Source organism: Onychostruthus taczanowskii, unplaced genomic scaffold (genome assembly GCF_017590055.1).
Source record: "Onychostruthus taczanowskii isolate IOZ18803 unplaced genomic scaffold, ASM1759005v1 scaffold9, whole genome shotgun sequence".
Lineage (NCBI taxonomy): Eukaryota > Metazoa > Chordata > Aves > Passeriformes > Passeridae > Onychostruthus > Onychostruthus taczanowskii.
Window position 1 is genome coordinate 8,574,826 of NW_024506993.1, and position 27,640 is coordinate 8,602,465.

Below are 27,640 nucleotides of genomic sequence, written 5' to 3' on the forward strand. Positions count from 1 at the left end.
TCTGCTTAGAATGTGTTCTGCAAATTAGCTGATAATCTGCCTTGTCCATATGAATGTCAGTTCGAAACACAACTGCACTGATGACAAATTTTAAGCCAGAATACTGGTAGTAGTCCCTGAAAGAGATGAGTTCGTTTTTTCAGTCTCAGAACTTAAAACTTTTTATGCAGTGACTTCTAGATTAGAATTCTTCACGTTTATTTAGTCCTAATATTTTTCCTGAGAAGTAATAAGGCATAACAGACCTGCAAAATATGTGAGTGCTGTGCTAGGTGCGTGATGCTTGGCAAGTCTGAAACTGATCTTTAAAGCAAAAGTTAGTAAAAATACTTTGACCCAAGGGAACAGCAGTGTATTCCTTTGCATCTCCTTGACTTAAAATTAATAATAAATAAAACCTGGGTGATGGGAAAATCCTCAGTCCTAGAATGACAAGAGCCTCAGAGTGTGAGTTACAGGGGTACACTCATCAGGAGGGCTTGGCTCCTGTCTCTCATTCACTGCAGGTCCTTCACATTCTGCTCTGGCAAAGGGAATCAAAACAGATTCATGGTGCCACTACTTCTCACCAAGACATGAATCATACAATTTTGAGTAGTTCTGGCTTGTTTAAAGGCTGTAGATAATAATAAAGATAGGGCTGCAGACAGAAAAAATGAACAGTGATTTCAGAAATAACTGATCTTTATGTTAAGTGAATATTTAGAGGGAAGGAAAAGGCTAATACACTTGCTTTAAAAGTGCATTCTTCAAAAGGTATTTCTAAAATGTCTTGTTCATAATTAAGTAGTTCAATATAGCTATTAGTGTAGTAATTTTTTTAAAAATGCCAGCAAGCAGAAAATCTCTACAGGAAATGGTCTAAAACATAGGATAATGCAACTGGTGTTTTAGAAGTGCAGTGACCCTATTAGTTAAATTTGATCAAAGTACTAACTACAAGTTTTGATAGGCCTGTTACAAATGCTGTGGTTTTTAAATTTCATTTTCCTTAGAATCAAAAATTTTTTAATTAACTAATATTTCTGGAAACAGCGTGGGATAAATTTACAATATCTGATTGTTTTTCCATTTTTCTGATGTTTCTTCCATGTTTTTCCAAGAATGAGAAGGTCTTCATTGATTAAAAATAAGGACTGACATAAAATTACTGGTTCTACTTGGAATATAAGCAGAGGCAGCCCTGAGTACTTGATGCACAAAGAGAATGTTTTCCAAGACAGGGTCAATATTAATATTATTTTGGTGTTAATTCTTTTGCAGTAGCACTCTGATGCAGTTGATAAACATTTCAACTCAAAAAAATATTTAATAATAGTATTCATATGTTTTAAAATATGGCTGGAGTGTCATTACAGGATTTTTTTCAGGTCAAATCCTACATAAAGTTGTTTGTTTGTTTGTTTTTCAGCATAGCTTGCAAGTGTCTTTACTGACTGAGAAGCTAAAATTATTTTCTGCCTATGAAAGCTGGAAAAATGTTCAGAAACCACTACCAGGTAAAACAGAAATAATTCTAATTTTTAACCATTTTCATTTTGTCTCTGAGAGAGCTGAATTAAAATAGTTTATCCTGAGATGCAAAAAGTCCAGCTACAGGAGTGTTTTGGAGTGTTTCATGATTCAGTATTTTTGTAGAAGTGTTATGAAGTAGTGGGTAGCTGTCAGGTCTAGAATGGGCACAACATGAGTTTGCCAAAGGCTTTTGTTCTTCACCTTTGTGGGCCAGGGAAGGACATCTGCTTCCATGCAGTCATGGAAGGAGTCCCAGCTCCTAAGGTGTAGTCAGAAAAGGGGGTTGGTTTATTCCCTTGGTCCAGCACAAGCTTGTGACAACAGCAGTCACATTATTTGTGACTTCATTATCCCTTTTACTCTTTCCTGGCCTCTCTTTCCACCACACTTTGCCCTCCCTTTCTCTGCACCAGTCCCATCCTGAGAGAACAGCCCACCCCAACTACATTTTCCCCACTGGTCCCACATGTGCTACTTCTGTACCCAAAATTGGCATTTCTGATGCTGTTCCCTAGGCTGTCTCAGCTTTTCATGGAATTTCTGATGCCTAGCTGCCACTGGCTTTATGGGATTGTGCTCCCAAAGATGCCCCATACTCCCCTCCAGTTGATTCTGGAGTTTGGCAGTTTCTTGCCTAACTTCACTGGGACCCCTCGTGCAACCCAGCCATCCTCCACAGCACCAACTTTTGTCAGCAAAAGTTGCATCACTGTTTGTTTGACATTTTCTCTTGTCATGTCTGGTATTTTCCCATGTCCTGTCCAGTTTAACCTCAATTCAGAGCCAGCTCAAGGGCTGTGCTATTAACAAAATATATTTGTAAAGATGGAAGAAAAAGCCACTTGTTTAAGATTTGCTGCAAGCACACAGAGCTTGGCAGTTCAAAATCTTTTAACTTTTTGAGCGCTTGATCCTGTAGCCCTTAAATAAATGAGGTAATTTGGAAGTTGATAGTATACCATATTAAAAAAATCATCCATTGTAAGTTTAAAAAATATTTTGAGTACAGTTTGTGGACTGCCATTTTGAATTTCCTTAAAACTTAGTCCAGTCACTGGAATCAGCCATGTGGCTGGAGCTGCCAGGTGTGTGTGGGCAGAGGAAAATACCTAATTCATATACACTGCAGAGTTGATGTTCTCTGAAAAACTAATCTGAGGAGCATTTCTTTTGCTTGCCCCTCTTGCTCATTCTGACTTGCAGGCAATTGCTTGGGCAGCTGAGCATAAAGAGAATTGGGGAGTGCAGGCAACTAGAAATGAGAAGGGAATGGCAGAGTTGTAATGATTGATTAGGTCAACCATGCTGCTGAAAAATGCTTAGCAAACTGCAGGCTGAGTGCATCAGATGTCACAAAAAATGCGAGATCAAATGGCAAAAATCTAGAAGCAAGTAATTCCCTAAGCAGAGGTGATAAAGCCAACCTCCCCAAGAGCCTGTGTTTGGATTCCTTGATGTCCAGTGCTCTGTGTCAGGAGTTTTCACCTGACAGGGACATCTATAATAATCTTTTTCCAGCAGTAATTCTCTGTTCCCTCATGAAGGCTGTAGCCCTAACCCTTTTCATGGTGATACTGACTGGAACAGATCTGCTCCCAGGCTGTTTAAGTTGGCCCAGAAATGTTAAGTTGAATTTTTGTTTTTTCAAATCCGGTTGAATTGTGGTAAGTAGAAATTACTGCAAAATATGTAGGCAGAGCCATTCACATATGTAGACAAATGATGTAAACTTCATTTCCTTTGGAAATCAGACAAAACATCCAATCTGCAACACCTTTTGTTTTTTTAGCAGCATGTTTTAAAACTTACTTCATTTGGCATATTGTAGAGATAAATCTTGTCCAAATATAAATTAGTCATCTCTTGCATGGTTTTTGAATATCTACAACAGTTTTGCTTTTTAGAGAATGACATAATAGATAAAATAATTTTTAAATACTCCTACAATTTTATCTTCTAATCCTCTAGTAAAGCCAAATATTGACTACAAGAATTGATATGTTATAGTAGTCTAGAAGTTGTTATTGATATTCTGCTGTCTGACTGATCAGTAGTACTGACTATCATGTGGTAACAACATGATACAGAGGGATTCTTAGGTTCTCATCTTGACCCTTGATCATTTAGTGCTGAGCATTTGACTGGCTGATGTATCCTTAAACCATTTTGTCATAGGGGGGCCGGTTTGTTGAAATATTCAGTGCTCAAGGCAAGAACCCAGGAGCAAAATGGAAGATTTTTGGCAACCCATCAGCTATATCAAAAGTAAGTTTTTAAAGAAATCTATAAAACCTAGAGTATAAACCAGAAAAATGTGAATGAAGCTTAAAATTAGAAGGTAATGAGGGCTTTGACCTGACAGTGGAGTTTTCGCTTGCAGTTCTGTCATTTTGGCAGACTAAATGACTACTTAAATTACTTCTATATGCCTGCTTGCAGACTGAGTTGGTCACAGTGTAATTTTACAGTTTAAATATTTAGAAAGTAATTTTGGCACTCTGTTAAGCAATGAATTGGGCTTTGCTCACTGAATCGTGAATCCTGTTTGTCAGCAATATTTGTTCATAAAACATACAAGGACAAATTTGTGTGGATTATATTTTTGCCATCAAATGTGAACCAGTCATACATGCAGTGCCATCTGCATTTTCTGATGTTACTAGCATGGTTAGTTAACAGGAGGAGAATTCTATCAGGATGCTTATGTTTGTTGTTCCTTTCTGTAGGAATACGACAAAGAACTAAAAGGCTTTGTTTTTGTACTTGAAGGAAACAGTCTAATCAACAAAATGAAGCTACCAAGGGAAACCAAACAAACTTGTGAGTATCAAAAATTAAATGTCTGTGATGCTGTTCTGATTATTACATCAATCTTATACTGGAATGCTAAACATTATTCTCCCTTAGTTTAGGTATAATTCAGCATAGGAAAAGTTTTTTCATTAACTTTTTAGCAGGTCACTGACAAATAAGTACACTTAGAGAAATGCCATATTAGAGTAAGTGTTGTAGGAAAGATCTAACACGTCCTGGTGCTGCCAGTTCACTTTGTACCTGGTCCTGCTAAAGACTGATAAATAACCTCTGACTCCATTCACCACTTACTGCAGTTAGTAATTCTACTGGCATTAATTAATGTGAACTAGGTTCTTGTCCCCTTTCTTATTTTACATTTTAAAGAATTTTTACTTTTGTATCAAATAAGCACTAGTGGTACAAGAAAGTTACACCCAAATACCCAAATTTCCACTGTGTTTATGTAATCAGTGTTTAAGGGTTCTATGGAGTGTTTTCCCAGGATGTCTGTTGCACCACAATAATCCAGAATCCAGGCAGTCTGCAATGCAGAAGTCATCATATGCTTTAAACTCCATGTCAGGGTGCTGTACCTTATAAGGCTTGTGGGAGTGAATTGAGCTGGCTTAGAATTAACTGCTTGCTTTTGAAGACAAATTGAGATGGATTTAAACAAATGGAATGGGAATCTTCTAGTGTACTTCTAATGCAGGGTATACAGTAAGACATAAGTTTTTTTCCAATAAACACAAGAGAAAAAATAAAAAGAATAAATTCTTTGGGCTGGTGACTCTGTAAGGCCTTGAAGTTTAGTCTGATTTTCATAAAAGAAATTGGCTGTTATCTTCATTAAAATAAATATTAATGCAATGTATATTTTTGAGAAACCAAACTCATTTATTTTCAATGGTACAATAAACTAATATAGCAAACAGTAAAAAATTAAAAGAAGAACAATTGCTAACTGTTGCTAAATATTAAAATGAGGATTAAGAATTAATTGTGTGGGTAATCACTGCTAAAAGTACTTTGGTTTTAAATTTACTTTTGCTAATGCTGCAATACTGCAGTCAGGTTTCCATCTGTTACCATTCTGTTTCCTTCTGTCTTGGTCTCTTCCTCTCTTGAGGTGTATGTGCCTCAAGTATTTAATTAATCAAGTATATGGTCTCCCAGTTGCACTGGAACTTCATATAGTCTTCCAAAATAAAAGATACTATATATGCAAATCTAATTTGAAGTTTTAAGGTGTCATTTGGCCCTCCAAAGAAGAAAGTTCTGATTTGTCATTCTTTAGAGGAGGAGCCAGTGTTTCTGTTCAGGCTCGTGAAGTCAATGAAAAGCAGCCTGTGTCGTCCCTGATGGAATATCTAAGAAAACAACATATGCTTCAATTCAGCTTTGTACTGTTTTCCCTAGATAGGGAGCTACCTGCATCTTTTTGTTTTCTCCCTTAGTCAAACTCCTTTGCTATTATTCTAAAAATCAGAAACCTCCACTGAGCAGCATTGTCATGATCTGAATTGCATCCTTACCCAAGAGTTTCGTTGAAGTTGCTTAGCAAGGTGTACATTGTCACCAACACGAGTGTAAATGTAATGTGACTATAAAATAATCTTGATAGCACAGTATTACTTCATTTTATAATTCTTATGGGATATTTATTGTCTTCATGCTCTTGGAGCACAAAAATTGTAAGCTAAAAAAAAGGTTTCCTTTGCTTTCATGAGAATTCCACCAAAGCCACAGATGGGACTTTTAAAACAATACTTTTATTGCAGTTTGAATTGGATTTCTTCAGGTTTTTCTCGTGTTCATATGTTGTGTGAACCTTGGGAAATAGTGTTGTAGGAGCATAGCATATGGTACAAAATCGAAATGCTGGACAGTGAAATGTGCTTCTGCATGCACACAGCACTTTTTTTTTTTCCTTTTTCTAGTGGGACTGGTGCAGCAATTTCTGACACTTCAGATTTTTGTGCCATTGGGAAAAGACTTCTCCACTGAGTTACTGTAAGATGCATAAAATTTCTTTGAATACTTAAAGTGAATTCTTGATTGTGGTTATTAATTGTGGTGGCATATTTTGCATTAAAGCATGGTGACTTGTCAAGTCAATAAAAAGTAATTAAGCTAATGAGATCATTATTTCTTAGATGTTTTAAATACTGACATTCCTTTGAAGACAGAACAAACTCAAAAAAATCGTGAATGAAGATGATGAAAAATCCAAAGAAATTAAGCTCAAATTTGTCAAACATATGAAAATACTAGTGCATGAGGACTGCCTGAAAATTCATAAGAGACTTATTCATAAGTCATAAGAGAGGGCCCTTTGGTCCAGGGCAAAAGAAATACATATTCTAGTAACTGGAGGAGAAAAACACAACCAAACAAATACTGAAAAGCTAGAAAAACTAATGGAGTGCTTGATGAGTATCATTTGTTCCACACTGTGAAGAAAGAGAGATACAGCAGAAGCAGACATTTTATTATTTAGGTGTGAAATGATTTAATGGAGTTTTAAACTTGGGCAGTTGTCAGGCTTTGGACAACATTTCTCCCTTAGTGACACCATCTGTTTATACTATATATAAACAGCACAACTCACTCAGCTTTGTAGCCTATAGAATGTCTGAGATTGGACTAAGAAAAGAAATATTAGGCCATTAGAAGCCCTGCAAGAAAAGATGGGTCGAATGATATCAATTAAATTAGCAATTAAATTGTGTAAAGTGAAAGAAGGATTTGATTTTTGTTTGACTTTCTGTAAGTTTGCATTTAAAGGGACAAAGGGACAAAAGAAACAGGATATGTCATGCAGCACACAGAGACCAAACACCAAGTACCAACTCAAAACCAAGATTTGTTTCACGTTCATTCTGTAGGCAGGGGCAGAGATTTAATGACAGGTGCAGGAATTCAGATTTTTTTGTAGTGTCATCTTCAGTTTGATTCTTTTGGGTATTTGCCACCTTCTTAACAAGAACCTCTTTTCTACTTCTACTTATTTTATTTTTCTCATTGCTTGCTTTTTGATAAAAACGTTTTCTATCACCTCTTCCACACTTATTTGCCTTTTCTCTTTCCAGCTTATATTTAGACTTCACATTTTTTTCATCTTCTCTTTCTACTTCCTGTTCCCATCTTTACTATGCCACTCTTATAAAAGAAAATATATGTTCTTATTATATTCTTAGGTACTTGTATAGATTTAAATACGTGTATTTTGTATTTGCTATATATATTTTTAATGTAACATATACTGTATTGCTATATAATGCATATAATATAAACTATATTACCTATATTTTCTCTGTAGCTCCAGTTACTTGGAATGAAGGTGTTTATGTCTTAAAAGTACAATATTATTTGTTCCCCACTTAGTACAACTGAATGAAAAAGTTAATAAAAATTCTTTAAAAATATACTTAATATTGAGTTTTACATTTGAAATCCACTATAACTTTATAACCCATAAAGTCCTCCAAGACTTGCAGAATAGTCAATGCATTATTTTATCCTAGCAGACTTAAGATAATCCAGTAAATAATAAAGACAAGTCCTTCTTGCCATGTGACTGCTGTTCAGCTCCCTTCTTTTCAGATATTTTGAAAGAAATCTCTTGCTTGTTTGCAGACAGAGTGTTGATGGTGTTATTACTGCCTGAAGTTTAGTGTTCAAAGATGGTTTCTTATGCAACCTGACTACTTAGTGCTGAATCTTTGAGCAGCTTCAAGTGAAAATTGATAGCATGCCAAGCTATGAAATTTACTTTATGTAAAAATCACTGACAAGTTTTGTAATAGCTGAGCATGAAGCTTTATGTTGCATTTCTTGCTCTCCCATTCTGCAGAGAGATGGAAATAGGAATTTAGTTTGAGCGTCATCTTCTTTTGCATTCTGTTCGGTGATTGATTTGGTCAGCAAACAAGAATTTCTTTAAGACCATCCATCACTGCTGGCATCAGCAGAGCTAAACTGTCTGACTTGCTGTTGTCAACCAGTCATTCGAGATTCCTGCCATAAATACTGAAATGTGCAAACCATATATTAACTGGTTTGTCTTTTCTTCAAAGGAAATCTTAATAGAATTTTAGATACTTTTTTATGTGGTATGATTAGATGAATACCACCACGTTAACAGTCAATGTATTGATCTGCATAAAAATGTGTAAAATAGATTGTGGATGAAAAATTTGATGAAGCATAATAAAATCACAACTAAGGTAGAGAGCTTGTAATTTATGCAGCTTCTTTGGAGCAAATAATAGCAAAGCTATTAGTAATGCTGAATATAGCTGTCTGCTGCAAATGCAGTAGCCAGTTGTTAAATCTTCAGTGTTATGGATTTTGCTACTTTTCTGAAAAAGCAAAGGTAACTCAGTGTTTGAAAAAATATCTGCATGTAAAAGAAAACAGCATCTGGCTTGTGTTGTTAATTTTTGCTTTAATTCCCAATACATGGACATGTGGGTGTTAGTACTTCTGCTTGGCATTTTGACAAGCATTCAAACATTTATTCTTAAAGAACTGTAATGGAAGTCATGGTCATACTTTGTTTCTGATACGGTTTTTCTCAGTGTTGGGTATCACATGAAATTAGCACATCTTTTTACAGCAAATGAGTAGAGCAATTGATGTGAGGAAACAGACCTTGAAATTGTACCACAGCAAAAAAAAAAAAAAAAAAAAATAAAAAAATAAAAAAAAAAAAAGAGTAGACTGATCTGGTGTAAGAATAAGGAGGAGATGCTCAATTCCTGGTTATGTACTGAAACCTTTTGGGGTCTTGTATGAGTCCCTGTGTATTGCTCATTTTTTTCTTAATTCAGGCATGGTACTTACATCCATTGCTGCAGCTCTGAAGTCACGCTGCCTCTCTCACTGATGGCCAATTCATGCTGCTTCAAACTTGTTTAAATCTTAGCATAACAAACAGCTGTAAATCACATGTGGCACAACTTGTGTCTAGGGAGGTCTGAGTTCTCTTATGAGATCCCCTCAGCTCTGACATGAAAACCTGCAGAGCACGCGTGCCCCTTGTCAGTGGGAGCTGCTGCTGCCCCCAAGCCCAGACCTGGTGCTCGGTGTTAACATGCCGTGGGGCTCTGCTGTGCTGCCACTTCCTAGAATCACTCAGTACCTCATGGACCATCTTTGCTGCCAGAATGTGCTGAGGATTCGCATGATTGCTCATTCACTCTAATGGTACCTATGTCTCTTAATTTAATTCTTCCTGATGTTCCAGCCTCAGCCTTTCAACCTTTGCTCAGCTGGCAAAGTGCTTATCAGCAGGTTGGCTCAGTTACTATCTCACTGTTCAGAGTCAAATTAGCTTTGCTTGCCACTAGCCTTAGCCAGCTCCAGAAGGCATCAACTCTTGTTATATTGTGAATTAATGTAAACTCTGTGAGAGTTTCACACTCTGGAACATACATGTTAAGTTTTCTGTTGAAACTAGAAGGAATCTGTGGGGGAAAAGGGGTTAAAATCTCTTTATTCCTGAAGTAGTTGTGCTTGCTGATAAGAAATCTTATTGCAAGGCCTGTGGACAGTACAGTGAAATATATATTTTGGTACCATATTTCCTGTTTTAAACAGTTGTTTCTATAAATATAAGCTTATTACTTTGAGATTTTTAATAACCACAACATAATAGGTTTTACAGGCATAGCTAATTTATTCATAGATACCGTAACAGTTTGAATTTATGTGAGTTAGGTGCTATCATAATCAGTCATCATTTTAGCTTTGCTGACAGAGATATCATAAATTATTCATGTTAACCTAAACACCCAGCATGTTTTCAGATACAGAACAATATGAATCTTGGTTAGTCTTGCAAAACTTAGACCAACATCTTAAAATTCACAGCAGGACAGAGATGCTAATTCTATCATGTGCATCTGAAATTATTGGATGATTTTAGATGGAGACTGGAGGTAAACTTTATTGAATAGATTTAGCTGAGAGATTATTTGAAATTCTGGTATTTAGTAGCATGAGACATGTTTGTTGATTTTTTTTTGAAGCAGGAGTGAAATACAGAAATATTCTTAGAAGTATTAGGGTATGTTAAATTTCATCATTTGCAAAGGAGATTTTAACTCATATATTTGCAAGTAAAAAAATTTTAATAACTCTCCTAGTAACCACATCTTCTAGAACTTTAGATGGAAGCACTAGTAAGTATAAGTACTAAAGTACTAATTATTTATATTTTGGTTGGGAGAGGTTAGGATTCACCATTTCTTCATAACTGCTCATATTTTGAAAGATTTTCATTCTAACAACCAGATTTGATGATTCTTGTTTTGTACCTGCCACTTGTGTTACTCCCTCTTTATGGATACTGGTTAAGGGCATTTTGTGGGGCTTTTTCCTTAATACTCTCCAGAAAAAAAACCACTATCAACAGGAAATTCCAGTATACAGTACAACTTGTTCTGTAGGTCTGGGTGACATATCAGTCTTCCAGATCTCTTGTTTTGTAGAGATTTGATGATTTTCAACGTAACTACTTCTGTTTTTATGAGGGCAGGATACATTGCTCTGGATTGCAGATCATCAGGCAGCCACTTCCGTAACCCATTGTCTCCTACAAGACCAATTTACAAGTAGCACATGAAATAAAATGTGTGTGAAGTACAGGGTGCCTCTGAATAAGAAAATTTGAGAATCTGAAAACATGGCAAATCAGCCAACAATTGGTATTCCTTTGTTTTCTGTCTTTAAAATGGAGGTGATGGTGATAATGATGCTACCATGTCATGTTTAGGAAGCACACGCCTTTTGTGGAGAAAATGGCACTACAGTTGTTAAGTACTAATACACTAATGTACCAATAGTGAAGCATTAGCAGAGAATTCTCTCTGGATTTTGGCCAGGGTACAAAGAGATTTCTGTTAGTATTAAACTGCATGGAAGCTTAGCAACATCGATGAAATACCTGCTTTCATGTTTGGTAAACTTCCTGTTTATATCATTTATAAAAAGAGAAACACTTTCATTTGAAGACCAAGTGATCCTGAGAAATGAAGCATCCCTTCAACAGTTCAGTATTGTTTTTCCTAAGTTCATTTTTAGTCTTGAATTGAACATTAACAAATGGTTATAAATTATTATCCATACAGAAGCAAAGTGAATAGGCAATCTGAGCAGATGAGTCTATCTGTGCTCTTGGGTAGTTGCTACCATTCACTTGCAATCTCACTATAGTTACCATTGTGAGGAAAATAGTCAATCAAATTTGAAGATGTAAAATAAAATTGAAAATTGAATTGGAAGGTAATTTTACTTTCAAATGGCTTGCAAATGTAGATGTTAAGTGTGAGATGAATGCAGTTAATGACCATAGCTGGAAGAGTTATGCACCTGCTGATCACAGGAATATTATTATAAATGAGGTTGATTTTCTTGTTGACCACCTCATTTTTCTCAACATGGTCTCATTACTTTTCTATCACGTCTGACCCTTAGATATAAATACTCAAGCACAGACATAATAAAAATACATTAACTCCCATATAGATTTTTTAAATTCATCTTTGAAAATCAGGACGTGTGCTGCAGATGTTTCTTGCTGTCGTAGGTTTAACTTAAGTTCTGCTTTTGGATAGCAGGAAAAAAACTTGTGTGTCACCAAAAGTACTCCAGAGTAATTTTGTAACTGAGAGATCTGATGTTCTAGCTCTCATTGTCTGAATTATTTCAGAAATTTCTTTATTTTTATTTTCCAATAAGCAATGTAATTGAAAAGTCTGAAAGTTACACTAACTCTTAAATAATTATCTTCCTTCTCCTGGGAAATAAGTTATTTTATATCATTTTAAGCCCATCTTTTTTTTTTTTTTTAATTTGCGTGTTTGAATGTTTCACCTACGTTTGCCTGTGGAACATAAGTATTTTTATTATTTTAAATGTATTTACAGAAATAAATTACACTTCTTTAGGAGTGATCATATCTATGCATCTCAGGTTTGCCCCTTCCTTATGGCACATCTGTTGTCATAAAAAGTCTTACTTTAGACTTGTATGACAGTCTGATATAAATGTATGTCTTTTGATCTTAACAACTGTGTTCAGTGTTACATTCTGGAATGTAACTGAGTTGTAAATTTCCCAATGGCCCTTCTATAACCAAGGTTCTTTTTAATTTTTTTTGTTGTTGTTTTCATGAGGGAGAGAGATAAACCTATTCCTGTAATAAAGAAATAAATAATAAAATTTAAACATATTTAATTGATAGTATAGAGTGAACTTAGGTTTCATTGTCAGTTGTTTGGAGATATGCATGACTTTTAATTCTAGGCTCCTACTGTTCTGTTATAGCCTCATTTAAAGCAACATTCTCTGTTGAGAATTATGCAGTTTGAGGTTCAGGAGGGATAGTATTTTTGTTTCTCATTACTCAGGTTATTGCAACTGCCTGGTTTCTCAGCATAATTGCTCAGATCTAAATGCAGCCAAGAAATCCAGGGAGTTTCAAGCAGCCACTGCTTTGGACTTTTTTGGTGCACCGAATTTTAGCACTTCTGAACACCCAAAATTTAGAGTGAAGAGCTTCTGGAAACTAGATTCATAGGTTTTTCACCAAAGGCTATATGGGAAGTAAAGTGATGGGTGGAACTATGCCTTAATCAAAGGCTTAGCCACGTGGCCCATTTGTTGGTGATCATCATGGAATTATTTCACATCTTGCTTAAACTTCTTTAAAAGTAAGATCAAACCCAGGTGCCAGCAGTGTAAGACACTGGGAGGTGTTCTGATGAAATCACTTTTCAAGGACTTGGTATAATTAGTCCATTCATAAAAATGTGTGCAGCTGATTCTGGAATCTTTCATGTCAAACAATAGCAATAGTGAGGATATAATAATTTTTTCTTGGCGCAGTAGTGGAATTTCTGATTTTCAAGTGCATGTGATTTTTAAAAGGAACTGCCAGTCTTTAACAATGAAACAGATAGTAGAATCTTCCATTTTGTTTTCATTTGCCCCCCACCCATGTTATGAGGATGAATAGATTAAAGGTCAGGTTATCTGCAAGGGAGAGGAAAGAATCAGCAAGTTCTGGAAAGCTGGTGAACAGTTTGCTTTGGAGGATAGTCTTAATGACTATGGGGGAACCAGAAGGTGCTTATGTATTTTCATTGCCTGTACTGGCAGCACGTTTTGATGTTCACATAGTTGCAGTATACTTAGTACTGTGCTTGTTTAAACTCTCAAATTGGTAAAAATAACTAAAGTATGTAATTTGCCCCAGAGTTAATGTCCTCCTAAGTTGACCTAAGGAAACCTATGAATGTTTTAGGGTGTTATTCTGCAAATTTTGGGTGATGGCATTTCGTTATTTAAGCTACAGGTAGTTCTTAGCTAATGAAAAAATGTTTTCTGTAATAAATTAAAAAAAAAAAACCACAAACAAACCAAGGCTACAGGGCAGTCTCACTATTTTAAAGTAAAACCCAGCATTTGAATGATTATGAGTAATGACTTTTAGCAACACTAAGTAGTGACAAAAAGTTGGTTTTTATAAGTATTTGTCATCTCAGAGGGGCTGCTAATTACAGAGAAATACCCATCTGTTAGAAATAGGCTTGTTCAAAATAATAGGTAAATTAATCATTGTTTCCCCATACATTAAGCATATTCTCCCAGACTGCAGCCTTTAAAGTAATATCTGTGCTCTGGAGTGTTGAGGGAGGACTGTTGGGGAATGTCAAGGCTGTGCTGCTGTTGTGGTTTCACCCCAGGAAGCAGCTGAGCCACAGCTCAGCCCCTCTCTCTCCTGGGGAAGAGAATACACAAGGCTAAAAGTGCAAAACCTTGTGCACTGAGATAAAGACAGTTTAATAAGGGGAGCAAAAGCTGCACATGGAACCAGAATCTAAACAAGGCATTAGCTCCTTCCCATGGGCCTGCAGATGTTCAGCCATCTCCAGGAGCTCAGGGCTTCGTGCTGTGTAACGGCTGCATGGGAAAACAACGTGGCTCTGAGCTTCCCCCATTCCTTCTCCTTCCCTGCAGTTCTTTCTGCTGAGCATGGCACCGTGTTGTCTGAAACATCCCCTGGGTCAGCAGGCATCAGCTGTCCTGACTGTGTCCCCACCCAGCCCCCCATACATCCCCAGCCTGCTGGCTGGTGAGATGAGGTGAGGAGCAGCAAAGGCCTTAGCTCTGTGTAAGCAGTGCCCAGCAGCAGTGAAAACATCCCTGAGTTACCAACTCTGCTTCCAGCACAAACCCAAAGCACAGAACTCTCCAAGATACTCTGATGAAATTTAACTGGGTCCCAGCCAAAACCACTAGAGCTGCTAACAAGACTTGAAGGAAACAGGACATAAAAATGACCCACTTTATCAGTTTAAAGGAGACCCTTTTTTGTGTGTGTGTGACTGTGGCTGTAGTCTGAATTTATTCGAAATGTTGAAATTCAGTGTCCTTGGTATCATTGTGAGATGACCTGAATAGTGAGCAATAAACTTCTGCATTATAATTCACCTTTGAAGATAAGTCCTCGTGAAGTAAAACAAATAGACAATGTATTGTGTTTACCTTTAAGCTGAAAAAAATCTATATGCAGTGACAGAGGCATTTTTAGGAAAAGAAAGCAAATAATGTTTTTCTAGTTAGCAGGCCCCAAGATAAGACAAGCTTAAGGGGCCAAAATACGTGTGATTATTAAAGGCTACTTGGTTCTTAGTTCATCCAAATTGAATTCTTTCATACTCTGAAGGGCTGTGGAAATCTAGCAAAGAATGTAGACTGTTGAAATGAAATTAGCATGCAAAGTGCTTTTATATATGCAGGGATATAGCCACGAAGTTTGAATTAGAGAAAGTAATCTCATTACCCATCTTGTAAAAGAATTTCTAAATTCCATATTTGCTGTCACTGACATAAAGGTTTTGCACATGAACAGGTTTTTTGTGATTTCCCAAAGATACTGGATTATTGAATTGACAAAGATCTGTTCCATTCTCTCCTGACTTTTCTTTTATAGGATAACTGATTTTGACAATATTAAAAGAAGATTGTATTTGTCAACAGTCCACAAGGAGTTGTCTGTAACCCCTCTGCATGCAAAAATTCCTCTGTTTATGATCAAGCGCAAAATAGTAGGTACCTTGAGAATATTACCTGGACTGAGGTTGAGCATGTTTTCTAATCAGAAATATTTTGTGTATATTATGAACTTTTTGAAATTATTGCTTGTTTAGAACTCAGCTCCTACTGATACTTGTGTATGTCCCCTTTACCAGATGGCAGCAGAACCACTTAGTGCTGCACCTCTTCTATCCTTCTTCTTATATTATGAATTCATTCTCATTTTACAAAATTACTGCTGTTTGTGATGCTTCTTAACCTTTCCTGTTGATCCAGCCTCTATAAAATTCTCTGTGTCCCTGATAATTCTTCATGATAGTGCTCCTGCTCACGTGTCCCTTCTCCTGTAGTGACCTCCGATGACATCCACTGCAGGTAGGCTGTATCTGATGGCTGCTTTCACATTCCTCAGGTTCTTCCAAGTGCTGGTATATGTAGAACAATCTATGTGTCAAACTGATGAGAACAAAACAAAAAACTTTTTATTCTCCTCATTCCCCTCTGCCATGCCCTGCCACAACATATGATAATACAGGATACAAAGCCTGATGGTTACTGTATAACCATGTAAGGATTGAAGTCACAAAAACTGCTATAGAAAATAAACTTGATATGAGAATAGTTAGATTTCAAATATTTTTAAATGTATATTTGGGTGAAGAGAACTAGATAACAGTGTACTAAGCAGTTGTGAATTTAAGGCTAGACATGAGAGAGAATATTTTACAAAAAAACCCTCTGAATTTATAATTTTTTTTGAGATAGGTTAAGTAATAGCAACTGTGGTAACTTCGAACTGAAAAGCTTTCTACTTTGTGGGAAGAAGTAGTTGGATTATTTTTTAATGAATATGTATCAGATCATACACCTGAAGTTGCTGTTAATTCAAAATCCAATGAAATTAAGTTCTTTTTCTTCAGTGTAATTTCAGTTAGTTGGTGTCAGACTAGTACAGGTATTTCAGGATCAATGTGTGCGTTAATGTACACCAAGTTAAACTCCAGCAGAAGATGAACTTCAGTTATGAATTTTAATTTCGATCATAAAGCATGAATCAGATATGTCTAGGTGCTCTGATCATTTATAATGACAAAATATTTTAATAACCTTAATGCTTGACCAACCTTAAGGAGTAGATCTATATTCCTTAGTGTATCTGAATACATATCTGTCTCCCTTAAATGGTTATCTGCCTTTTTACCATTACTTTTGTTTAAAAGAGGGAGCATGCTGCTTTCAGTGATTAGACAGACCTTTTATGTGGCTCTGATCATTCAACTTACTGTATGCACAAGCTGATTGTTATTATCAGCATGAGGGGTTGTGAATCAGGATATATAATAAGTTGTTTGTTCCATCAGCAGAACATAGTTTGCATTTTCACATGCTAGCTTTCTGTATTGTATTGCTACAAATTATTCCATTTTTCAACCTCATCACTAGAAGTATCAGGTATAATTAAATACTGGATTTTTCAGTCCATTGCTTGGTGTCATCAAAACAAGTATTACATTCCTTCCAAAATTTCAGATTTAAGACCTGAACAGTAATGTATGCACCTAAATTTTTCTCAAAATTATTTGCTGCTTGTTGATTAGAAGCTAATATTTCTACCTTGACTTTATAAGGAAATTAGGCATGTACAATCATTATGTTTTTACTTTTCTTTTCCCTTAAAATTTCACCCATTGATCAGCTAAATTTAACACATGAGTACTCATATAAAATATATTACAGTTCAGCAAATTGAATGAAAATTGGAAAATTCCTGCATTTCAACTCAAGGCTGTCTTGTTTATTTGTATAGAAGGTGTGTTAGCCTCAGCTCATGGGTTTTACTAAAGAGTATTGTTTCTCTTTTCTAGTGGTGCAATATGTGTATTGACTTGGTAACGTTTACCTATAAAATATTCAGAGGAGCTCTCTTCCAGTCCTTGGATGGAATTACTATTTCAGCCAACTGTAAGCTAAGAAAGGTCTTCACTTTAAAATTCAAGCCTCCAGTTACATCTGAGGAAGATGGTGTGTTTTAATTACTGTCTAGTCTTAATCATAACTGTTCATGTTATAAAATCAAAAGCTTCTTATTCATCAGATTGGAAATTTGAAGGATTACATGATTTCTTAAAAATTAAAGCGGTACTACAGCCTATTAAATCTGCTAGTGTTGGACTTAGGGCAACTAATTAAATATGTGTGTACTCCTGTGTTTTAAACACTGAATTCCTTAGAAGTATTTTATTGAAAAAATTCTGGCAAGATTTATCAAGTAGAGAGCTTGTTTTAATGGGGGTATCTTATGCTGATAGAAATCATATTTTGGCCAGGAACATAGTATCTGAGAGAAAAGATACTGAAAACAGCAGCTGTTTGCTTTCTTAATTTTGGATGTTAGCAGCTGATGAAAGATTTCTTTCTGAAATAATGCAGACAAAATTGTAACAAAACATTATATGAAACAGAGCTATGAAACTATAATAAACACCTCAGATCATGTCCAGTTATCCTAATGTGGCCTTGTTTATTGTAAGTAATATTGGTGGTGAGCTGAAAAACAACAGGGTTTTTTTGTAATAGATGAGAATACTGGTCAAATTTACCAGTCTCCAGACTCGCATCATAATCCTGAATCATCATTTTCCAAGGGGAGAACTTCATTCCTCACTGGTATTTGCAGTAATACAGGAGAAATTTCAAAAGCACAGCTGGCACTTTCTTATTTTAAAGGCACTCCTAGGAATAACTCAGCTTCTATTTCATTCAAATTTTCATTTTCAGGCTTTTAAGGAACTCACCTGAAAAACGTTTCTGGTTTCAGAAGGAGTTGTAGTTAACAGTATTGTAAGTGTAGCAAAATGTATCTTCCATTTGGAAACAACCAACCAATAGGGGAGAGTAGGCAAACCTTGTGATTACTCTTCTGATTTTTTGTTGGTAAGACTGGAAAAAATATTAATTAAAAAATGTCTACAGAGAAAATATGGTAAATTCTCAGCAGGAAACTGCAGTTCAAGCTCTCACTGGCATTAATTTAATTTAATTCCATTGGTGCATTTTTTTTCCCTTCCATTCTAAACAGCTTCTGAAATGTGCTTAAATATTCTAAATGAGTTCCAAAATTCTAAAATGCAGCTAACATAATGAGCCAACAGCTTTAATAAACTGTAAGCATACTAAAATATTACACTTTTAATTACTTCATTATCAATTCTATGATTATTACACAGCTGGTGGGCATTAGTAATTTCTGTGTGCTTTTGAATTTCCTTATCTAGGCAACTCATAGAATCAGAATCATGGAATTGGTTAGGTTGGAAAATACTTTTAAGGTATTTTGAGTCCAACAGATAAGCCAGCACTGCCAAGGCCACCACTAAGCCATGTCCCTAAGAACCCCACCCACATGGCTTTTAAATAGCACCAGGAATGGTGACTCCACCACCCTGGGCAGCCTGTTCCAGGGCTTGAGAACCCTTTTGATGAAGAAAGTCTTCCTAATATCCAGTCTAAATATCCTCTGGCACAACTTGGGGCTATTTCCTCTCATGTTGGTACTTGTTACCTGGGAGAAGACACCAACACCTACCTCTCTACAAGGTCTCCCTCCATGCTGAGCAACCCCTGTTCCCTCAGCTACTCCTCTAAACTCCTCTAGACCCATCTTAAATTTCCATTGCAGCTGAAGGTTTGGCTGAATTTAAATGATTCTATGTTCATACCCAATTAAAGAAAAAACAATAGTAAAATTTTTTATTATTATTAATTAAGTTTCAGATAACAATTACTCTTTGATAAAACTTTTTCCCCTCTCAGAATAACTGGACCAGTTAGTTGAGCCCCACTGAATGCAGTGGCATAGCAACTTGTATTGAGAGTTGTGCTTTAACCTTGGCCAGCAATTAAGCAGCACACAGCCACTCCCCTCAGTGGGATGGGGGAAAGAATCAGAAGGGGTAAAAGTAGGAAAATGTATGGGTTGAGATAAGAACACCTTAATAATGCTAAACTGTAATGACAAGGGGAAAAAAAAAAGATAAATAAACCCCAAGAAGGACAATTGTATTTTATTTGCATGATTTGTTTACCACCAGCAGCTCCCCCAGTGAGCTTTCCCTCTAGTTGATATGTTGAGCACACTGCCATGTGGTCTGGAATATCCCTTGGGTCAGTTGGGGTCAACTGTCCTGCCTGTGTCCCTCCCAGCTTCTTGTGCCCCTCTGCCATCTGCTCCCTGACAGGGCAGCTTGGGGAGCTGAACATCAACTCACACACCAGTGTGTCATCAGCTCTGGTCACATGCCAGATCCAACACACAGCCCTCTACCAGCTACTGGGACGAAAATTAAATCTTTCCCAGCAGAAATCAGGACAAGGGTCGAGTTCTTTGCTTCAAACTCTTGGTGTGATGGAAGTACTGACTTCAAGATGCAATGAGTGTGTTACTCTTTTCAAGTAGCAAGTATACAGTATGTTTTGAATTTTTAAAATGACAGTAAATGCAAAGGAGAAACCACATATATGAAGAAATTATTTCTGTATGAGATCATTGAGATAGAAGAGGAAATACTTCACCTTTCCTGTCTCATGACACTGAAGCATACAAGTATAACCTATACCTAGTTTCTTGTTTCCATAGTGATGCAGAACTTATGTATGGGTTTTTATCACTAAGTATTGCCCAACAGTGATAAATAATGTACTGGCTTGGCAAAAAAAATTAAAAAAAAAAAAAAAAAAAAAAAAAAAAAATAAAAAACAAACACATTGAAAAAAATATGTCCTGTACTGAAATACAGCATGGGACATTTGATTTTCTTATTAAAGTCTTAATACTTGATCCCTTATTCATGTTTGGGCTTCAGGTTGTGTTTTCCTCTTCTTTTCCTTGGAAAATAGGCTAATTCATTTGCTTATTATATTCAAGTATTCTAAAATTTGCAATGAACTTGTGTTGTAACATCAGGAATGGTTCTGACATGGATTCCTTTCTTTGCAGAGAGCAGCTTTCATAAACTCAATCTATACTGGTTATCAAAGGGAAAGCAGAGATAATCAGCTCACATTCTACTAGTGCCTGGTGTCACAAGAATACATAGGTTGACAGCTTTTTAGTTTATCATGAAAGTATAATGGAGTCCAAAGTTTGGAACTAAAGCTTGTTAAATTCTTTATTTGCATATATGGGACTTCTTTGCTACTTCAGTCCCACAGACAGGAATACCATATTTAGCTGTTCATTTTATCTGAAAATCAGTGTGTCAGTGTTACAATTAAAGCTGAGTAGTAATAAAATTAACAAAATGTATTTCATTATTGTTTTGTTTGCTCTCTGGACATTTCAAAGTTGATTTTCCATCGCTATTCCAGCCATTAGTGAATATTTCTATAACTGTATTCAAAATGTTTGGCCTAAAAGTATACACAACATCATTTTAAAATTTGCAATAACCAATGGCAGCAAATTTTTTTAAATTACCATAACCTATTTAGCTTTTATAGCCATGTGAACTAAAGTATATGTAATCTACCAAATAATATAAGTCAAATTGAATTCCATAGTGTCATGAAGTAAAGACCATGTTTTTTTTTATTCTAGGTACATGCATTGTTTCACCTGGGCCATATGAGGCCTCAGATGATATTCCTCTAACCTGCCAGCTCAATTCTGATGTCCCACAAGTTACACAAGTGCTGGATCTAAATGAAATTCACAAGCCAAAAATAAAATGTAGGGAAAATGAGGTGCAAGAAACAGGTATTCTGTTGTATTAAAATACTGTGAATACAATCCCTAGAGTATGTGTAGAAAGAATTAATTGTTTTGTAAATGTCCATGTTAGGAGTTCCAATGTCTTAAAATGAAACATGACAACTCCTGCACGCTGTAGTGCCTCAGGCACATGGACACATGTCTGTTCTATAGTTTGAGATCTGTGTGGAGCCTGAACAGTTCTAATTCAAGCATAAGATTTATAACAATATTTGAGATGTCATATGAATGTTCATTGAAGCATTTTGCAGTGAAGTTGTTACACTTCTTTTTAAAGTATGTTCACATCAAAGAAACTTTGCTGGCAATATGAGCATGCAGGGTCCTCAGCTTATACTCTGAAAAGCGAAATCTTTTCTTATTGGTGTCTTGTCTTATTTGAATGTTTCTTTTAGCTACAGAATAACAAACCATATAATTTAGACTTTGGCAGCATTGCATTGATTTACTAAAGAAGCTGGGCAGTTGTGTGCTACAATACAAGCTATTGACGTGGATAAAAGCTAAGAGAAAACAAAGAAAAGATTAAATTTAAAATTATTGTTACAGCTGAAGGCTAACAGCAGGAGACCTAAAAGGTTTTTGTTCTAGTCTCTGTATTGTTTATCATAATTATTAATAATCTCAACAGAGAAGTGAATAACAGGGGAGCAAAATTTTGTTATGATACAGATACTGGTTTAATAAAGAGTGGGCTTCAGAAAGTTTTAAGCTTGTGAGATGGGCAATCCCATATTTACTTTTTCCTGAAAAACAAAGCAGGTAACGTGCAGGAAATATCACACTTTTCAAAACAAGGTTTTCAGTTTACTGGTTTTATGTCTTGTGGCCACTGTGTTGAAAAATTATGGTCTAGGGACCACTGTATGGGGTAAATGTGGAATATGATATCACATAAAATCTAGCTTTGCTAAATGCAGAGGATTCTACATTGGGGAGGAATGGTAACTACAGTTAAGCTTTAAAGGATCAAAATTAAATGACTCAAGGCAGGAAGGTTATCATCACCATAGATACAGCTCAGTAGAACTTTCAGATTTTAATACATTTTAAAAACTAAGTAGCAGGAAATTCAAATTCATAGGAAATGAAAAAGGTATCAAACCTTTAAATCATTTTTGCATTATTATCTGAAATACTTTATACATTATCAGCTAAACCATCTCAGAAAATATCTTACAGACCAAGAAGTGATTCAGGGAGAAGCAGCATGAATGATAATCTCTCACATAAGATATGCTGAAAACATTAAAAATTTACATAAGGGCATTTAAAAAGTAACCAGTGATACAAAGGATGTTCAATAAAAGCTGTTTTTCTTATCTTGTGGCACAAAAACAAGACATCATTTGATGTGATGATGCAGTTGAAAATTAAAAACTCATAAAAGAAAATGCCATGTTAACAGAGAATATCATTAAAAAAGAGGCTAAAAGAGGCTGGTAAAGAAACTGATATGATTCCAAAATTAGTTGCCAATTTATATAGGTAACAGTAATGTTGTATTTAGCAGCAATAAAAATGTGAAAATTCAATTTTGTACTTCCAAGTTTTTCCAACCTTACACTAAGAACTGTGTTGAAGGCAGATGATTTCAAAAATCCATACTGAATTATCTTGTGCTATTTCTGAAGTGTTGGGTTTGGCCTTTGGAACTGAATGTTAGAGAGATTATTGGCCTGTTCTAGAGCAGCCTTTCCTGTGTTTTTATGTTTAAGTTGGCATGTCTGCTTGAGTAAGATCTGTAAGCCAAGAATCAGTAGAAACTGAATTGTAGATACAAATGCCAAGATGTGAAATTGCATAAACAGACTTGGGTCAGACAATTGAGAGCTTTTTAGTAAAGCTGCTGTTTTGGTTTAAAACTCTGTATTGCATCCTAACTTCAATAAAGTCAACAGCAGAATTTCACCATGGCAAATATATTTAGAGTCCTTATTGTCTTGATTCAAAGTACTGATTATGTCTTTAAAACAATTTTGTAAAGAGATAGATCATCATTAAAAAACAGCAGTAGAGAGAAACATAGAGTATTTATGTTCATTATTGGAAATCTGGAATTGTAAAATTATTCATAAGCAGTCGTGGTCTTCAATCCCACCTAATAAACACAGCATGTGTCCTTCCAGACATGTTTTTTTAAATTTCAGAAGTTAGCCTGCTTGAAATTGGAAGCTTTGGTATATTTAGGTACTTTTTAATTGGAAAATCTTCTTTTAATCCACTAAACTTTTTGTTTATTTGATAATCAAAAGCCCAAATTATTTTTAGTATCATCCACTTTTAATTACACATATTATTTCATTATGTCATCAACACACTGTTATGTGTAGATGTAGGTAATTAATTGCAGTCAATTAATGTGGTCATTAAGAGAGATTTTAATGCAAATCAGCTTTTCTAATTGGAGCTAACAACATCCCAAGGTAGCCAGTAAAAAAGAAATTGATGTTAAACCAAGACAGGTCATCTGATCTTGTGAAATGGCAGCTGTTAACAGCAACCAAATGTCACATCAGGAAAAGAGTCAGGTAATGGCAGTAAGTAGCTTCTTCTGTGCTTATTAGTACAGTAAATGATGATATTGGTGGCTAATGTATGATCTGTTTTTCATTTCCTTGATGACACTGTAAATAAAGCTGATCTTGAAATAAGGTTATGAAAAATGCTCAAGGGAATCGGCAGAATATTTTGTTTCTACTTTATTGCTTTATGAAGGTGTCAAATCTCTGAAGTGAGACAGCAATTTAATACGAGTTGTAGCAAGAAAATATCTTTGGACATTGTAAATATTAAATATAAATTAATGTGAAGATACCATTTTTATCAACTTTGGAAAGGAGAATCCACTGACAATACTGGAGAATTATAAAAGGAAAATAGATACTGCATGCAGCTCAACAACCTCGATGGTAAAATTAATGTGCAACCATTTTACTGTCCTTCCTTTTTAAATTTTTTGGAGAACATTCACCTGAATTCCATATTTACTTTTTGTCTTGAAGACTGGTTGGCAATTTCCATGCTTTAAAAGACTTACAAAAATAAATCTACAGTTTAAACATAAAACAAAAAACAACAGTGAAAAGGGTAGAATATTTTAGCAGCAATAGAGTGCATTTGCAATATTAGGGCTCAGCCCAGGTAATACAGTAGATTCAGTAATTTCAAAAAGCAGAGTACATGTAAATAGTTCTCTGAGCTGCGACTGATACCTTGGCAGTCTTGCCTTCATTTTTTGTGTTATTATTTATTTATTCTGTTATTTATTAATTAGAGTTATTTTTTCTTCCTGTCAGAAGTTAGGTTTTCATTGAAGTTCTAAAGAAGTCCTGCAAACCTTTTTTTTGTTGTTGTTGTTTATAAATAACCCACTTTTAAATAAATCTTTAAAGCAAGAAGATTAGAATTATGTCTCTATAATAGACCAAAAGTTTCTTGCTGATATGTTGACACACTTTTATAAAATGTGCATTTGCTATTCCTATATTTCTAGGGAGTGCACCTTAAAGGAACATAACTCTAATATATGTTTAGTATTCATAATTATTTTCTTTTAATTTATTTTTAAAAAGCCCTACTTCTTACTGTTTGTAAGTACTGTAAATTTTTTAACTCCTAATTTTCTTAACTTAGGTATCTTGGGTAATAGAGGCCAAGGCAACATATGCAATGGCAAAACTCAGGATGTGTCACATATTGCATTTGGGTCAAAGATCCTTGGGCCACCTCCATCTTCAAACAGAAGAACCAATGCAAAGGTACCTGGAAAGGTAAGAAGGGCTACATTCCAACGACACCACTGGCCCTTTTGCAAAGGAAGATATTGATAAGAAGGGGAGATAACTACAGTTTATTTCAGAGGCTGCCTCCAGAGAACTGTCACAGGTCATGGACCTCCAGTGCCAGAGACGCTGTAACATCCAGGGGAGGGCAAGGAAAATGCATGGGTGGCTCCAGCTCAGAGCATGGGGTTATGAGCCCACAGGAGAGAAAGCTAGGGGGAAATCTAGTACCTATTTTCAATGAATGCAGGGCTGTAGAGAAGCCAGGTCTCTTCTGAAAGGCCAAGGGCAGTGGGCCCTAATTGCAGGGAGATTCTAAATACAACAAAGAAGTGATTCAGTACTGCAACTGAGTCACAAGAGAGTGGAGAATTTCAAAACTTCTGAAGATATCAAAACTTAAATGAAACAGGCTGATTCAGCAGCAGATATAAAGATGCCTCTTTCTACTGAAATTACTCTTATCATTCTTACTTTTCTGAATTTTTTTCCTAGATGCTGAAATTTCTGTGTGTGTGTGTGTAAATATTTTGCCTTATGATGAGAGCTATAATGCAGAGCAGAAATTACATTTCAGGATGCTCTGGTAGTCAGCCTTACAGTAGCTTATGTGATGCTGTCAATTACAATGCCAGGGAAAACACCTGATCCCAGTCTGCCAGCAACAAATATACAGGTTTTTGGAATCTGATCAGGACTTTAGTTTTCAGTTGAACACCGAGAATAAGGGATCCAGCCAACTCTTGTGTAGAAAGTCACTTGAAAGGCAGGATGTAAAATGATATTTTTTTCTTCAAAGAAGAAAATACTCTTGAGGTCTAGAATAACTACAAGTTTTAGTCTTTTTATTCTTATAGTGAATTCTAATTTTTTTCTCTTTTCTTTGCATTGTTCCATCCGCTAAGTGAAAAAAAAACCTCTGCTTGCTACTTGACTGTTAAGATTGAAGATACCACACTGAATAGAGCCTACCATAAGGTTTTGTGAAAAGATAGTGTTTCAAAAAAAGATCTGGAAATATACGTTTTTTTAAACAAGTGTCATTCATAATCTGTGTTTTACCTTTGAGTATTTTGAAAGCTGTTATATTTTTGTCTTTCATCAAGAAATAATGTCTTTCAAGGTAAAAAAGACCTTGGGTAGCAAAACATCATGCCAACTTCAAAATTCAGGAATGCCAACTGAAACCATACCAGAAAATGAGAGATTGGAGCTACCACTCTGGCCATGCAATGATACTTTAGATCAAGGAGGCAAAAGAAGTAGTCTCCAAACAACTGCAAATGAATATCAAAATGGTAAGAGCATAAAGCAATGAATATGTAGACTTTTCAAAGTGCCAAATTTTTGCATGATTGTGCCTTTGAATTTAGGACTTAATTCTTTGTTTTTCTAATCCTTTATCTACTTAATTAATTACTGAAGACATATTCATTAAATCATGATTTATTCTCCTGTATGAGGGTGAATAAATGCTCATTCTCTCTGCAGCTATTTGTATCGTGAGTGATTGAGCCAGGGATCATCACCTGCTGGCAGTACCCACAATTTATACACATGCTCCTCTTTCCTCATGCTGTGAAAATAACTGAGCTGCTGCAGTGCTTCTTGATTGTTTTGCAACTTTTGCAAGCCTGTTTTTTATAATTACTACGGTTTGCCCTTTTCCATACCTAGTGTTAAATTTTTCCTTCCTTGTGGCTGCCCTGTTCTGCTGCCCTGAAAGATTCCCATGCTGTTTAGATGACCCATATATACACTGTATGAGTCTTCACAGGCATTTCATTTCTGCATTGCATTTCAGACCCTGAAATTGAGACTCAGAAAACATCTGTAAGTGGAGAAGCAGATTTTCAGCTCACCTCACCACAAGTACCATCACCAGACAAGGACAGTCATATAAGATTATCTCTAAAAAATGCAGCCAAACCCACATGGGAGATAACCAGTGGTATGGTACTCATTTTCTGTTATTTTACATTTCAGTTCTATGTGGTCTGAAGGACTGTTGTAAATTTCAAAGGACCCAAAAGCAGTTCATATAAAAAATAAACATCTGTGTTGTGGGGGATTATGGAAATCAAGCACCCTGCAACAGAATTGCTTTTGAGCATTGATAAAGATTTGCAGGATTAAGCAGAGTACCAGAGCAGTGAATGAATATCAAAAGAAAAATTCTATACTCTCATGATTAAAGGAAAAGAACTAAAAATAATTTATTCTTTAAATCCCTAATAAATTTAACACTGAAGACTCCAAATATTAAATGTACAAGAAATTGTATGTGTCCTAGATAAGAATTTAGAATATTAACTACAGTACCTATGTAATATTGGGAGGGGAAGGGGGGGAAAGAGGGGGAAAGGGTTGTTTTTCTTATAGAGTTCAGTGGTGATTTATTTCTTTTGTTATTCACAGCAAGATACCTCAGCTTATGTTTTGAGTTTTTTCCCTTTCTCACCTCTCTGCCAAAAAATGTGGATTTTTTTTTGTCATACATTGTCAATCAACTTCCTTTGCATGAGTCTGGGAATTGCATTATGGGGAAAAAGTATCCCTTGTCTCTATGAAAAACTAGTGTTACTTTTTAATAGAAGTCATAGCTACCAATTTGAAAAGTGGTGGGACTACTCAAAAGTTCTCAAAATTGACCAATGAGATTTTC

General features: G+C 35.6%; 1 protein-coding gene across 1 annotated transcript in view; it reads left to right on the forward strand.

Moving 5' to 3' along the window:
• Nucleotides 1-1,478: 1,478 nt before the first annotated feature.
• CFAP20DC (CFAP20 domain containing) overlaps nucleotides 1,479-27,640 on the forward strand; it is a 63,292-nt gene continuing 37,130 nt past the window's right edge. Inside the window, exons 1-10 of the mRNA XM_041425997.1 lie at nucleotides 1,479-1,499; nucleotides 3,691-3,780; nucleotides 4,242-4,335; nucleotides 6,252-6,324; nucleotides 15,317-15,431; nucleotides 17,286-17,442; nucleotides 21,017-21,175; nucleotides 24,827-24,963; nucleotides 26,099-26,273; nucleotides 26,780-26,926. Coding sequence (XP_041281931.1) covers nucleotides 1,479-1,499; nucleotides 3,691-3,780; nucleotides 4,242-4,335; nucleotides 6,252-6,324; nucleotides 15,317-15,431; nucleotides 17,286-17,442; nucleotides 21,017-21,175; nucleotides 24,827-24,963; nucleotides 26,099-26,273; nucleotides 26,780-26,926 — 1,168 coding nt within the window. The remainder of the gene's footprint in view (nucleotides 1,500-3,690; nucleotides 3,781-4,241; nucleotides 4,336-6,251; nucleotides 6,325-15,316; nucleotides 15,432-17,285; nucleotides 17,443-21,016; nucleotides 21,176-24,826; nucleotides 24,964-26,098; nucleotides 26,274-26,779; nucleotides 26,927-27,640) is intronic.